This window comes from Pangasianodon hypophthalmus, chromosome 18, assembly GCF_027358585.1.
Source record: "Pangasianodon hypophthalmus isolate fPanHyp1 chromosome 18, fPanHyp1.pri, whole genome shotgun sequence".
NCBI classification, from domain to species: domain Eukaryota; kingdom Metazoa; phylum Chordata; class Actinopteri; order Siluriformes; family Pangasiidae; genus Pangasianodon; species Pangasianodon hypophthalmus.
Genome location: NC_069727.1, coordinates 2,727,289 through 2,743,121, shown reverse-complemented (window position 1 = coordinate 2,743,121; position 15,833 = coordinate 2,727,289). Strand labels below are relative to the sequence as shown.

The following is a 15,833-nucleotide window of genomic DNA, read 5'->3' as shown; positions in this document are numbered from 1 at the left end:
GCTTCTTTCTTCTTTCTTTTTTATGCTTTCTTTTTCTTCTTCCTGTTCTTTTTCTTTCTTTCTTCATCATTTTTTCCTGTTCTTTTTCCTTCTTCTTCTATTCTTTCTTTCTTTCGTTCTTTCTTTCTTTCTTATTGATCATGTGCATGGCCATACTGTAAAATTTTTTAGTATTTTTATAAACACTTTACTTTCTTCAAGAAACATTTTTTTTTACTTTTTTAAAAAGCAGAATGGGACACTGTTATCAAAATGTAAGTCTATTATTATTATTATTATTATTATTATTATTATTATTATTATTATTATTATGGGAGGCTCGGAGGCTTAGTGGTCAGCACAGTTGCCTCGCATCTCCTGGGTTGGAGGCTGGATCCCCGTGTACACAGAGTTTTCATGTTCTCCCTGTTCTTTGGGGGTTTCCTCTGGGTACTCCAGTTTCCTCCTCCAGTCCAAAGAGTAGGCTGAGTGGCATTTCCAAACTGTCCGTAGTGTGTGTGAGTTGTGAGATTGTGCCCAGCGATGGCTTGGCACCCCGTCCAGGGTGTCCCCCGCCTTGTGCCCCAAGTTCCCCGGGATACACTCCAGGCTCCCCACGACCCTGTGGAGGATAAGTGGTACAGAGAATGGATGATGATGATGATTATTATTATTATTATTATTATTATTAAGCATCAAGCTGATAATGCTAATCAATATCTTTTAAAGAGAAACAAAAAAAATGAGGCCTAATGTTACTTGTAAGATTCTGATCACAACCCAGCATGTTGGTGCACATTTCATGGAAAAATGTTTTGTCTTTCCATTAAACCTTTTAAAATGATATAAAAGAACTTTAATCGGCAATAACTTTTACTTCTATGAAATATACAGTATATTACTCTTTATGAGAAGAAGGGAAATGTACTGTAGATATGAGCAAATAAAGTACAACCAAATTTAAACAAGTTGAAAACAAACAGAAAAATAACACCTTAGTTAGTAGACGTGAATCTGGAATGATTTTTTTATGGAAATAAAATAATATTCTTATTGTTGGATGGATGATGTCATATGGTAACTGACAGTATTGTTTTACTTTATAGAAAGATTACACAACTTCTCATATTAACAGAAAAAAAACAGAACAATATAAGACCTCAGGGCTGGGGTTGGGAAAACTCTTTTCTTTAGTAAAGAGTGATAAAGGAGTACAGATCTCCTTCTTTGTTGGGTTGTGTCAAGTTTTATTTCAGATTCCTGCATAACTACACCTTTCCTTTAATAAAACTGTCAGTGGTGATGTGAGCAAAAAATTCATCTGCTTTCTGAACTGGAAGGAATCTTCTTTTTTCCTGTCAAACTCTAATCTTTAAACTAATAAGCGAATAAACAAAGACAGACCATCATAAATGTAAATGTTTATTGGCTAACACTTTACAACACTCTTCCAATGTTGTCACTGCTCTTAACTAACAGTCAGCTAAAGAAATTACTTTAGAAATTAGAGATTCTGATCCCTAATGAGCAAGAGGATACAAAGGCAAGGGAAAAACATCCTGAGATGACATGAGGAAGAAACCTTGAGAGGAAACAGACTCAAAAGGGAACCCACAACCAATCCTTAGTTCTGCCATCAGTCCTGAACCTCAGGAAGGTGATCAGTTTTGCTTGGACAGAGGTGTAAAACGGTAGACTGTGAATGGTCTGCACTCCATCATGTAGATCCAGTGCTCTCCCCTTCCTATAGGGACTGCGAGACAGATGAAAGTCCCTGTGTATCTTGAAGGCTTGGATGGTGCCACACTGGGGGATCATAAACTCATCACAACATTTTTTTTTTTCATATCTTTATAAGGGAAGCTAATAATTATGGAGCAGACTATACTATTATTGCTGTTATTGAACAGTATTGTAAAAGTGTTACCTATGATTGTGTGCATGAGCGTGATTTTAAAGCGGAGGAGATCCGGGAAAAGATGGACCGCTTCGAGGAGTTATGAGTAATCTCACATTCAGTCTCGTAAACCCAACACTGGTACTGTTTATTTTACTGAACATACAGTATAAAACAATCACTTTTATATATAATACAGGTTTACGATCGTAAACTCACTCATATCAGCGTCAGTAGAGCAGTGCTGCTTCTGGTCCAGAGAGTCGGAACTTCCTGTCTTCCCTTTCCTCAATTTCTGTAAAATGAGAAATTGATGATGTCATTAAACATCCAGAGAAGCTTGAGTACACTTCAATAATTTATAATATTACTGAAACGCAACTGGCCATCCCTGTTCGGGTGTCAATGGGCTAATAAAAGAAAAACTTTTTAAGCAGCTCTACTTTGTAAGTTACAGCACCTACTAGTGGCAAGATACAGTCTGGATATAATAATAATGCAGTATATCAAAATTTACTGCAGGATTGAAATAGAAAATATTTTTACCTTGAAGAGATTCTTCAGTTCTGGCATCTTCTGGCTTTCTTGTGATGAGGAAGAATACGGCAATGATGACGTAACGTAGCTGTCGTCTGGACTCATGCTCTGAAGTGTCCTGATGATCGAGACTGCCAGTGATCCGGTCAGCTCTGGACTCTGGGACTTTAACGCCTCAAACAATTCATTCTGAGAGCCAGTTCTCTGTAGCACCTGTGTGTACAGTGTGTCAATGAGCCTGCTCTGAAGCTCTTTAAGCTCGTGTTCGTCATCCTTCAGCTTCACACCACTGCAATCTTCCAGAAGTAACAGGACAGCAACGGTGACTGACTGAAACTCGTCACTAGTGTTACAGAAGAAAGGATTCTCAGCTAATAATTCCTGCTTGATCCTGAATAATGCTGTTCCAATACAGTGACATAGAGCCCTCACAGAAAGAGGTACAGTTTGTTCAAAGCTGTATGAGGTAACGTCTGGTGTTCTATCTGCTGGTTCTCTTCTTATGATGACCCTGTTTTATAACAGTTTTATTGAATCTGTATTTGCTTTTTGTATTGTGGCATGGTATGGAACTCTTCTATCAAACAAAAATCGATTAGCCTTGTATAAGCGGTATATATAAAGAGAGCCTTGTAAAGGTGGCTGGGAAAATTATTGGAGAGGAACAGACCTGTCCTACTGACATATTTTATACACATGTTCTGAGGAAGACCCAAGTCATTCTTTGTACTTTGGATCATCGCTTATGCACCGAGTTTCAGATGTTGCCCTCAGGCCGTCGCTTTAGAGTACCGAGAGGTAGGACTAAAAGAATTAAAGACTCCTCTGTGGCTTATTGGACTGGATGGGTTATTGAATTCTACTTGCTCTGATGTCAGATAATTTATTTGTATAAATAAGCTTATCTTATGTAACTTGCAATTTTATATTTATATTGTATGTATTGTTATGTCTTTGTATTTGTACTGTATTTGCTTTATTAATACTAACATTTTGTATTGATATGGTTATGGCATGGCAAAAATAGTTTCCCCTAGAGGGACAATAAAGTTGAGTTGTGCATTTTTTATTGTCTTTAAAATGATGTGCTTGATTTAAAGAGGGTTGTACTATTGTAAAAACTCCTGCCACGAAATCTCTTGATTAAATCGAACAGAAATTCAGCTTACTCACCCACACAGTGCGACTCTGAATACGAGGACCTTTCCCTGCTCATTGACGTACTGTGTTGAACGTGAAGTGTGTGTAATTATCTATCTGAATCATACCTGGTAGAACGAGATCGCACAGTTTGACAGGAGGAACCGGGTTCTGAAGAGCAAGGCGATGAAGTATTCACATTCGGGAATATCAGCCATGTTTGGAACGATGATTTTTAGTGCCGTCTCAGTCACGATCTTCACAATGTTCTTCAACATTAGGTGCAGTTCTTCTTTTGTGAGCTAAACAAATAGCTTTTCTGTAAATGATTTCAGTTTGATGAAGCTGATTTAAACAGTTCTATATTAAAAGACTCAACGGATCACTCATCTCCTCTCTCATCACTTGTAATCGTCTGAAAGTTAAAAAAAATTGAAATTTAAAGTTTTTTTAACAGTAATGTAACAGAAGAGACAGTGAAGAGCTGAGTACACTGATCAGTCAGACGCTCCAGGAAGTTTCTGAGCGAGAAACTTCTTCTGCATTAGGAAGCATCTGGGTCACGTCTTCTCCTGAGTCAGATGAACTTCCTGTGACTGTAACACACAAAAGCAAGAAATCAGTAGAAGGAAAAAAAGCTGGTAATTTCTTCAAATCAAAACCACCACAAATGGGATTTGCCATGAAAATCCATGTCGATGTTCACCTTCTCTGTTTGCTTTCTTCCACTTCTATTACTTTGCATATGAAAAAAAAAGCATCAGTTTACTCACAGGGACTCCTGACCACTAGGGGGCCCTCGAGGGCCACAGATCTGAAGTGAATGATTAGGCTAATGAGCTGTCACACACACCATGATACGCAGATGATTGTCCTTTCACTCTATTTTTAAAGTGGTTCAAACTCACTCATGTTATATTCATGAAAGTGATTAAAGTTGTCAAAACCTGTAATGAAAAGTTCAGACATTTTAATCTCATATCTCAAGTTTGAACTAAGTTCAGTTCAATTCAATTTTATTTGTATGGCGCTTTTAACCATTGACATTCAAAATATATTGTAAATTGTTTTGTAAATGGCAGTTTTACATTGAAGTGTTTAGGCGTCTATGGGAAAGCATCAGGAAAAAGCGTCAGGAGAAGTGGTGCACCCAGAACTGGATCTTGTACCATGACAATGGTACACACTGCGTTGTCAAGCAAGGAGTTTTTAACCAAAAACAATGTGGTTATTAGTTCACATCCACTGTATTCACCAGATCTCTCTCCTTGTGACTTCTTTTTGTTCTCAAAATTAAAAATAAGACTGAAGGGGAAAAGATTCGCCACCGTCAAAGAAATCCAGAAATAAACGCAGCTTATTCAGGGAGGCTCTAGACATGATGACAAATGTTTCCAGGGATGGGAGAAATGCTGGAACAAGTGTATCGCATCACAAGGAGAGTACTTTGAAGGGGATTAAAGGATAAAAATAGTTTTATAACACTATTTTTTTTTTTTTTACAATTCTGGGAATTTTTGGGCCCCTCCTCATATGATGTGATTCTGTCCATTCCTCATTACTTCTCACATTAAAGCTGCTGTAAGCTATTTTTTTTCCCCAAACAGCTCAACTATCTTTACATTGTGATGGTTATTACTGTACAAGATACATTAAAAACCTCTTGAAGTGATATAATAATGACTAAATATTTCAACCCTCCATCTCCAACTTCTCATAGACAAGCATAGTCTATACATTAACAGGAAGTGAAGTGCTACTGTGATTGATATACTGACAAATAAGTTCACATTGCTGTGATCTGTGTTTAAACTCAGGCCATATTTGTCATTTCATCAACATACTGTATGTCCTGTTATGTGAGCACTATGCACTCATTACTTACTATAAGTTCTTTATAATTATTTTGATAAATTACTAAAAAAAAAGCTGTCACCCCTTTATCCCATCACAGGTTACTGAATTAGTGTTTACATTAGCGGTTACCTAGTGTTTAGTACAGTTAAAACGTTCAGGAGTGTTTTAATTGTAAATTGTTCACTATATTGGTAAGAAAATGATTTTTATTTAAAGGGAAAAGTTGCTGGTCCTGCAAGCGGTAATGCTAACAGGTTACCTCAGAAGTTGATCAAACCCAGCTAGCTAGCTTTATATCACCATGGTAACACTGACAACTGAAATATTTAAATCTTTGAAATATTACTCATAAGAGCTGAATTTAAAATAATAGTTAATTTATATTAAACTTACAGGCAAATGAGTATTACTCATACTCTATGACTAGCGTAAATGTGTGTGCTGCGTAGCGCTAGCTGTACTTGCTAGCTAGTTGTTGTAATTTAGATTATTAAAAAGAAGGACAGAGAGTGTATAAATGTTCCATTCAGTTGACCGATTGCTTATGTGAAGTAATTATTATTATTATTATTATGATTATTATTATTATTATTATAGTTATTAAATAGCTAATTACAGAGGTTAATCTCTGTGATTAATTATAGCGTGTGAGCGTGTTTGTATCAGTGAGTCTGAGTGGAACAGTTGTGTCGATTTCACTAAGTCGCATACAAACCAAGTGTCTGTTTTTATTTCATCAGCTATTAATGAATTCATCATTCTCATTTTCACACAAAGAATAAAACTGCAGCATTCTTCATTAATATTCATGTAAAACAGTTTCTTATTGACCGAAAAGCAGCAGAAACAATAAAGGATAGTGCTGTCAGTATCAGGTGTGTGTGTGTGTGTGTGTGTGTGTGTGTGTGTGTGTGTGTGGACATGTTTTTCTATCTTGCTTAGGACCAAATGTCTGGAATATCTGACAGGAAGTCACTGATGATGCAGGAGGAAACAGAGGAAGCAGCTTCTTTAGCTCTTCTGTGTAACTCATTCATTTCAGTAGAAATCTGCTACACTGGACTCTTCTGTGTGCTAAATGAAGATAAATGAAGCTGTTCTGAATCGACCATCCATCCATCCATCCATCCATCCTTTCCTCACACTGTACACACTCAGTACAGCATGCAGCAGCCGCGCCAAGGCCGAGCTGTTCTCACACACCTACTAAAGACGACACGGTGGCTTGAGCTTCACACTCCGGTAATCAGCAGCAGGGATGGAGTGATAATGATGATGGAAGAGACGGGACAGATAAGAGCGAGTGTTTAGTGAGAAATCAGCGTTCGCTCTCTCACACAGGAGAGATGCTATACGTCTCGTTTGAGCTTAAAGTGTTCCTGAAATCAGAATTGGTGTTTCAGAGATTTTTTGTTCCTGTCCCTTAGTGTCATGGACACTGATATGATAGTATACCTAGAAAAAAAAAAAAAAAAAAAAATATCTATATATATATATATATATATATATATATATATATATATATAAATATTTGGAGATATTTTTCATTGTAAATTGTTCTGGGAAAAGTATTACAATTTTTCCATGATTAATCCCGTACATGTCATCTGTTCATCCAATTAAATGCTCTGTAGAATGTATAAGCCCCACCCCCAGGGGCGTGTCTTGCTCTAGACATTGTTTGTCAGTGTGTTTTTGGTTGTGTATCTTCTCACACACTATTTTCTTTTCCAGTTAAAGAATAAATGGTTGGAGTTCATTCTTTTGGAAGAAGGTGGAGTTTGTGTGAGTTGCTGGTTTTGTGACTTTTTTCTCCATCGCCATCATCTCTTTGTGTTATGAAGCACTAACACTGGAGACTCCTTCCATTAGAGCTAAATAAACATTTCCTTACAGAAAACTTCACTGTATCTCAGAGAGTTTGTATAAGAATGCATAGTTACTGCATTATATAAATGTCTACTGATTGTCTATAGTCTGTATATTTATTGTCACAACTGCCACATGTGGGTAAGTTCCATTTTCTTTATTCTCACAGTTTATCTCCTGGTTTTGGGATAGGAAGCAGTTTTGTAGGAAAGGAACCATTCTGTGGTTTTGTTTTTGATTTTTTTTTTTATGTTGAGGGAAGGCATGTAGTTTTGTTCAGCGAGTGTTTTTTTTTTATTGTTTTGCTCTTGCGTACCCCCCTGGGGAAATGGCTTCCTGTTTGTTGGGTGTGTTTTGACATGATGGCAATAAATGTTCACTTTTAAAAATCTTTAAAAGAAAAAAAAAAAGGAAAAAGGGGAGGAAAGCAAAGGCAGAAAGAGAACAAATACATAAAGGAAACATGAGAAAATTAAAAATTAACAATAAAAAATAGCTAATTAACAACTCGAATAGAAGCTAGATAGGTGCAAATACATGGGGGACGTCCACTTTATTAGGAACACCTGTACACCTGCCAATTAATTCAATTATCTGATCAGTCAATCATGTGGCAGCAATGCAATGCAAAAAAAATCAGGTGAAAGGCTTCAGTTAATACACACATCAAACAAGTTGGTGAGGTTGAGTATTTCAGGAACTCATGATCTCCTGGGATTTTCACACACAACATTCTCTAGAGTTCAAACAAAATGGTGCGAAAAACAAAAAACATCCAGTGAGCGGCAGTTCTGCGGGCGGTAACACCATGTTGATAAGAGAGTGTGAGGAGGATGGCCAGACTGGTTTGAGCTAACAGGAAGGCTACACTACCTCAAATAATCACTCGTTACAACCGTGGTGAGCAGAAAAGAACCTCAGAATGCACAACCTTGAGGAGGATGAGCTACAAGAGCAGAAGACTGGATCGGGTCAGGGTTCCACTCCTGTCAGCTATGAGCAGGAATCTGAGGCTACAGTGGCTACAAGGTCACAGGACACAGGTAAAGACCTGGTCTTTTTTTCACTCACTTCCTGGCTCTGGAGAAGAACAGATCTTTGATGGAGGTTTTTCAGCTGAGTGAGCTTTTTTCAGCTAACCTGACAATACGTTGCAGTCTGTTCAGCTCATTACTGGTCGAGGAGCCGAAACCAGACTGTTATTGAAGCGGTGAGGACAGAATCAAAGCTTCAAAGCTGAGAGCTGGATAATGAACGTTTCACATCACGCATTATTATTCGTGTGTAAAGTCTGGCTTTGTGCTGTAGAATCTGTGAATATGGTAATGAAGATGTAGTGAGACCTTCCTAGTGCAGATCACTGAATCATGCATACAGTATGCAGACTTCTGCACCTCCTACACACATGCATATGTATTCTGCGAGGTTTTATAACCGCTACAAACAAATGTGCTGAAATGAAAGAGTGGAGGATTTCAGATTTGGATCCAGCAACAGCTTTAAGGACAAAGACGGAAGGTTTGTGTTTCCTGGCGAAAAAGGAGCTGAACGAGTCCTAAATCCTTCTCTCCTGACAGTAGAAGTCTTTCTGAATTCATATCAGTTCTGCTGAATGAGACAGATTTCCTGTGCGTCTCACTTCAGTAGTTAATTTCAACACTTTCTCCTCTTTGAGCTCTTCATGCTCATCACGTATGTAAGACGTCTTGCTAACACTTAATGAGCTAGTGGTGGATCAGCCCTCAAGCCATCGATCCTATAGGAAATGAGTTTGATATTTTATAAAAAAGCAGAAAAGCTTCTCGGTTTATCTTGACTTGGGTTTTTCTCAGATACAGTGCTCAGTTTGTGCGGCGCTGACTGTGATTAAATATTTACTTCAGAAGCCGAGGATTCACTTCCACGATTTAAATGTCCCGTTTATCTGAATAAACGTCTGTAACGTGCGTAAACACACCACTAATGCACCCGGATTAAGGCTTCCACATCAACTCCACATCAACATTAAACACAGCAGTGTGGAGTCACGTCACATTCATCCGAAGCCGTGTTTACACGCAGGGATTTGTCTCCATCACACGTGTTTAAACTCACAGAGACGTGTTTACAGATCAGATCAGATTCCAAATGAGACGCTGGATATCAGCAGATTTACCACATGACAGAAAGGCTCTGTTTTTTCACATGAGAGTGTGGATGAAAATGATGGGCCAGTCCTGGAAACTTGGAGAATGTTCTCCTCCATTCACATTGGTTCATCTGGCTTCTTTACTGAACAGTGTAAAGACAAATAAACTCATTATAATCGTGTGTAATGAAGAATGTTGATGTTTTAATGGAGGAACTGCTCACAGACGGAGAAAAAACTCAAAAACAAATGATCTTGACATTTTCAAATAAATAAAGGGTTACATTACAGAAACCCAACACAGCACTTTCTCTTTATTTCTGTTCTTATCACCTTTGGTAACGTTTCCATTTTTTCATTGTGTTTGTTTACATTCTTTCATTGTACGTTATATTTCATTACATTGATATTCCATCCATCCATCCATTCTCCATACCTAATATCCTGGAGTCTATCCTGGGGGACTCGGGGCACAAGGCGGGGGACACCCTGGACAGGATGCCAAGCCATCACAGGGCACAATCACAGTGGCAACAGTGCCAACCACTAAGCCACTGTGTCCCCCAACATTAATATTGTTCATGATTTTTTTTACATGATTCATTTATTTATCATTTGTTCTGTGATGTGTTTTTTTTTTTTTACACATTATCAATTTTCTTGACACATGATTATTTTCTTTTCTTTTATTTAAACATGATTTTGCTTTTACACTACAATCAGGTTCGTGATGTGAAAATGTGGCTTTTGTGTGCTTCTTGTATGAAGTTTATAAAAGATTATAAAATGAAACACTGGATTGTCGTTCAGTTGTGTTTTTATCTGAAAGTGTCGACTCGAGGTCCTGAGCATAACATTAGATCAGGACATTCATTAATTTAAATGGTTTATAGATTTATTTAGTGTGTTTATATGTGTGTGTGTGTGTGTGTGTGTGTGTGTATGTGTTTGCTGAGATTAAGAGAAAAGAAGCACATTTATATTCAGCACACACACACAGCTGCAGCAGCTCATGTGCTATTTAAATGGAGTTTTATTATAAGCCCTGAGGTAAAACAGAGGAGAAGAAAAGAAAGAAACTGGAGCAGTGTGAATCTGTGACTTTCTATAGAGGCAAAATGAAGAGAAAAATGAATAAAACACACTTTATATCACACCTGCTGTATTTAATAGACACGTTTTTACCAAGAGATCCTTATCAGAAGCTGAACTTTCAGTAAAACAGACATTAAATACATCTCCATTATAAAAGATCAATAAAGTTCATATTCATACATTATTTATTTGTTGTCATTCTGAGCTTCAGGACATCTGATATACCAGAATCTGTTTTAGCCACAGAGAGAGAACTGATCTCCATCACACACACACACACACACACACACACATTCAAGTTTCAAGAAGTGAAGCTAAAAGAAATCTGAGATTTGAAGTCAATGTAAAGGGACAGTAAAGGAATAAACCACTGTGTGTGGTGCTGTTTAAGGAAAATAATAAACGACAGCATGATGTGATGAAGAGTTACTGCTACAACCTACAAGTTGATTATTTTCCTATAAAAGCATTTTTTTTAATGATTACACTTTTTATTTATTAAAAACTGATATTAATATAAAGCTGTGATTAGCAGCTGCACTACTGTCAGAGCTGCTGTTAGAGAAAATGAATCAACACCTTCTGACCAATCAGAATCCAGAATTCAACAGCGCTGTGTGGTATAAAATGTAACTGAACAATGTAACAGAAATAAAAGTGAGAGTTTAGAGAAGTTAAAGGCGTTCCATCACTTCAGTCTGGTCCAATAGGCCACGCCCCCACACTCCATATCTACTGTGGTGTTATTATACGATCAGCTTTATCACTTTCACACACTGAAACGCTGCACGATTTTCTGATCGTTCTAATCCGATTAAAAAAAGCAGGGAGGGGGAGATCTCCAGCGCCTGATTGCTTTCATTGATTTTTATTTGTAGCATTCTGTCAGAGCTGAGATCAACACAAGCTCCATCTCCTCACCAGGCCTGATATCTGACTGATAGAAACTTTAGCTACTTTAATATCCCAAGTTTCAGATGCTCAGACACTCAGCTCTGTGCTTTTCTGCTGAAATAGTGAACGCTCTGCACAATTTCTCTAAAAAATCACAAAACAAACTGCATCTGAGCGACAGATTTCCCACAAAGTCTCAATCTGAGCTGCTGCAGCTTTCGGATCAGGGAAAAGTAAAACGCTGAATCGTGTAAGTTCCTCCAGCTGTGCTAGCTAAGCATCAGCTGTTTGTAGTGTCATTTTATTTCTTCCAGCTGTGCTAGCTATCCTTTAGCTGTTTGTAGTGTCATTTTATTTCCTCCAGCTGTGCTAGCTATCCTTTAGCTGTTTGTAGTGTAGAAATAGCGGATCATGACTGGTTCCTTCTGAGAAAAACACACTTTTATAGAAAGCAAACAAGGCGAGTGTGATGGAAATCAGCCAAGTCTCTTTGTTTAAACCAAGAACATGGAGGTGATAGAAAGCATAACGGATTTCCCTCTTATTCCTACAGCTTTGTGATTTACTGAGTCTGAAAGTGGGTTAATGTAAAGTCTTTCCTAAACCAAACGCTCGTGCTGTTGTTGTGAGCACATGATGAAGAAATTTTCTTTCTTTCTCTGTCTCAGTCCTCGACTTGTTAACATTTGTGTCAGAGTTTGTGCTGCATCTTTCAGTTTAGATGCTGAGATATGTAACATGTGGTGAGATGAAGCAGGATCGGGGAGTTGGACCATGGGGACTAACGGATCTGTCTAAACAGGGTCCTCCAAAAGCCTGGATAAACTTCTCTAAGATTATAGCAGTATGATATTTGTAATAAAATGAGACTGCATCTTCCACTGTAAGTTCTGCTTATCTGCCTGTTGTTTTCTTTAGTGATCTGACGTCTCCCTCCTTCAAACACAAGAGTGGTTTGGCCATCCTGGCATGCATATCTATTGTGCGTATGGTGAAGACTGTAGATAATCCTAAGACACTAATCCTAACCTGGTCAAAATGAAATGAAATGAAAAGAAGCAGAGAGAGAGATAGAGAGAGAGAGAGCAAAAAGAGGGAAGACAACTTCTGACCAGTTTATTCTGACCAGGGACAAAACTTAAACGTTATTGCTAACGTAAGCCATCTAACTAGCTAACTATTACATTTGCAGTCATTATAATAAGCACAAGCTAATACAAGCTGAAACACTACTGAGTCCGAGGCCCTGAATTTGGAGCTACACCCCTGGCCAAGACACAAACACGAATCCAACAATCACATCCAGTGTGTGTAGCTGGGGACAAAACACATACACACAAAGTCAAATAAGGATAATCCATAATCCTAAACATGGTGAACAGGCAAAGATCAGAGCAGGAAATACTGAACACAGAACAAAGGAACTCGAACCAGGAAAATAACCCTGGAATATACAGCTACAAAATGTGTTAAGACTTTGTGCAGAACAAAAACACAACAGGGTGTAAATAGACAAAATAATCAGAGGCTAATACACAACAGGTGAACACAGTCAGGTAACAAGCCAATGACAGAATGAGAGGCGGAGACAGGACCAGAACAGAAACCAAACGAAAGCACATGGTTGCTGTGGGAACCACAATGAAAGAGGGAATCTGGGACAAGATTTGGAGGAGAACCCTTTTTGTTACGAGGACACATTGTGTAAGAAAAAAGTAAATCAGGATTTTTTGTGGAAAAACTTTGAATGGAACACCAGTGATGTCATGCTGCAGCGTCTCGAATGAAACCTTCTCCGAGTGAGCAGTAAAGATGTGTGTGTTCTCCACACACCTCCTGATGCCCTGCTAAGGGAATAAAGGATTCTGGGTAAGTGACGTGAGTCCTGTCACCTCTTTTACGTTCCTCAGGTGACGCAGGAAAGACACTTTTTTCCCTTCACTGCTCCGTCACGCAGAAGAATCTCGTAAAGCCTGGCAGATTTGAGCTCGTGTTCATCGTCATGATGAGAAAAAGAGAAGAAGCAGCTGGTGTGAGTGTGTGAGAGGAAGCGTTTGTTGGTGTGTTATATCTGCTTTTAGTCTCCAGCTTTGACTCGGTGCTAATCTTCACTCTGAGCTCTGCAGCTCCTCCCTTCATCAGCGTGACCTTTACACTCACTCACTCATATCTCACGTATTAAAGCAGGAGAAAATGTTTTTTTGCGTGTGTGAATGTCAGTGCCGCTCGTATTTCACACCTCCGGCTGTTTTCTGTCTGTCGTGTGTTTGTGTTGTTTCTCTGATGTGACTTTTAGCCTTTGAGAAGAAACTTCCTGTCAGTGTAAAGAAATGAAAAGAGCACCACAGCGTTAGCCTCAACATGCTGCTATTTACTGCCACCTCCTTATTTAGCAACATTACGCTAAGCTAATGTAATAATTTCACTTTCAGTCTATAATTTGTGTAACAGAGTTGAACATTCAAAGTGATCTTGTCAGTCAATGTCACAATAAATTACTGAAAATACTGAAAATAACAAAAAGAAGAGAAAAAACTTTTCTTCTTCCTGTCATCTTTAAGAAATTTGGATGATGCAACTTCCTGTTGAACATGTGACCTGTGACTTGTGGAATGTTCCAGATGTTTCCTAGAGGTGAATGTGTTCAGGTAACAGGGTCGAGTGGATCTGCCCAAACGACACATCATCTTAAAAACTGCAGCAGAGCTTTATCATTAAACAGCTGCAGATTTAAAACTTAAAACCACAAAGATTTGCATTTATTAAACAATATCACTGACAAAATGATGAATATGTTCATAGACGGACATCAATCACTGAATAATCGTTCATGACTCTCTAATGCAAATGATCTAACAGCCATCCATCACTCGTGTGTGTGTGTGTGTGTTACACACAAGAGTGTATAAATCCTGATGATGTGAGCTCTACACACTTTGTTGTATCTGCAAATCTGTCAAATTCTCTTTAGACTGAAGAGATTTAAAGTTTGTTAAGGACTTTATCGATCACAGCGTCAGGAAGAGGAGAGATTTTATCCCAGTGACATCAGACGCAGGTCAAACTACACAGCCTTTTTATTAAAGATTTCCAAAAATCATTCCTCACCATCGATCAGGTCACACACACACACACACACACACATGTAGGGAAGTGCATGAGTAAGCAGTCTCTCCCTCACCAGCCTCTCTTTCTCTCTCTCTTCAAGTCAATGAGATAAAAAACAACATGGAAACACTTTTCACTTTAATCCCAAATCGAGTCCATTCTCCAGGACGTGTTTGTTTCCTAACATTCATGTTTTTGTTGGTGTTTATTTTATATTTTGGATCTCTAAAAGCTAAATGTAGGTCAAAGTGTGTCACTCTCCAATCACACATGGACTAAAGCTCGTCTCCGATCTCACTGATGATCAGATGCCACATTTAATGTCTGTGCAGAAACCAATATCACACATCTGACATTAATTATGAATGAACATCACGACTGTGTGTGTGTGTGTGTGTGTGTGTGTGTGTGTGTGTGTGAAAGAGAAAGCTGCTGACGCAAGACTCTGGGTACCAGTAAAGTCACCTTCACCAGGACAAAATTCTTTTTCTTTTTTTTTCCAACACCTTCAATCATAGAAAACAGTCCATCACGTTTACACACACACACACACACACAAACACACAGAAAGAGAAACAGGAGTGTCAGTTATTTGTGTTCTTTGTGAGAAATGGCTGTTGGAGTCGAGCAGTTATGAGGAGGAGGATTATGAATAAGAGCTCAGGGACGATCATTCATCACCTCTTACATACCGGATGCTGTACGTGAATGTGTGTGTGTGTGTGTGTGTGTGTGTGTGTGTAATGATTCATACAGCACATCGTCTTCACCTGAATAACCATCAGCTGTTTCACACCAGCGCACTTGTAGACGGAGCTTAAGGAGAAACGCTGATGTGAGACTTTATGCAGTATTTTCTCTGAGTGGAATTAATCATCGGGCAGGAGATTTAATTCTGATCTCAGGCAGGAGATTTAAATCTGATCTCAGGCAGGAGATTTAAATCTGATCTCAGGCAGGAGATTTAATTCTGATCTCAGGCAGGAGATTTAAATCTGATCTCAGGCAGGAGATTTAAATCTGATCTCAGGCAGGAGATTTAATTCTGATCTCAGGCAGGAGATTTAAATCTGATCTCAGGCAGGAGATTTAAATCTGATCTCACATCCATCTCCTTTAATCACTTTATTAGACGACCGCAAAGCAACAGTAGAGCTTCTCTCATCATACCTTCAGAAATAAAGGTCTAAATGCAGAGCTGGTGTTTTCCTTTATCTCCTTACTGAAGTGTGTGTATTAGGAGTGTAATGAAATGACACTATCTGTAAATGTGAATCCTACCACTATACCCCTGAAAGCAGTGAAAATAAAAACATGGCTGCTTATAGA

At 38.4% G+C, this 15,833-nt stretch overlaps 1 protein-coding gene across 1 annotated transcript; it reads right to left on the bottom strand.

Annotated features, from left to right (window-relative positions):
• Positions 1–327: 327 nt before the first annotated feature.
• LOC128321083 (uncharacterized) lies at positions 328–3,831 on the bottom strand. Its single transcript, XM_053241605.1, has 5 exons — positions 3,702–3,831; positions 2,423–2,814; positions 2,096–2,171; positions 474–601; positions 328–369 (listed from the first exon to the last, which is right to left on the bottom strand). The coding sequence occupies exons 1-5, from the start codon at positions 3,829–3,831 to the stop codon at positions 328–330; spliced, it is 768 nt and encodes a 255-aa protein (XP_053097580.1).
• Between the last annotated feature and the right edge of the window lie 12,002 nt (positions 3,832–15,833).

What these genes read in the sequence shown, in the direction of transcription:
- LOC128321083 (XM_053241605.1), bottom strand. Translation starts at nt 3,831, where the DNA reads ATGTTGAAGAACATTGTGAAGATCGTGACTGAGACGGCACTAAAAATC. An exon ending in CCGGTTCCTCCTGTCAAACT is followed by an intron (nt 2,815 to 3,701) that starts GTGCGATCTCGT and finishes GTATTGGAACAG; the next exon opens with CATTATTCAGGATCAAGCAG. An exon ending in ACTACGGACAGTTTGGAAAT is followed by an intron (nt 370 to 473) that starts GCCACTCAGCCT and finishes ACGGGGATCCAG; the next exon opens with CCTCCAACCCAGGAGATGCG.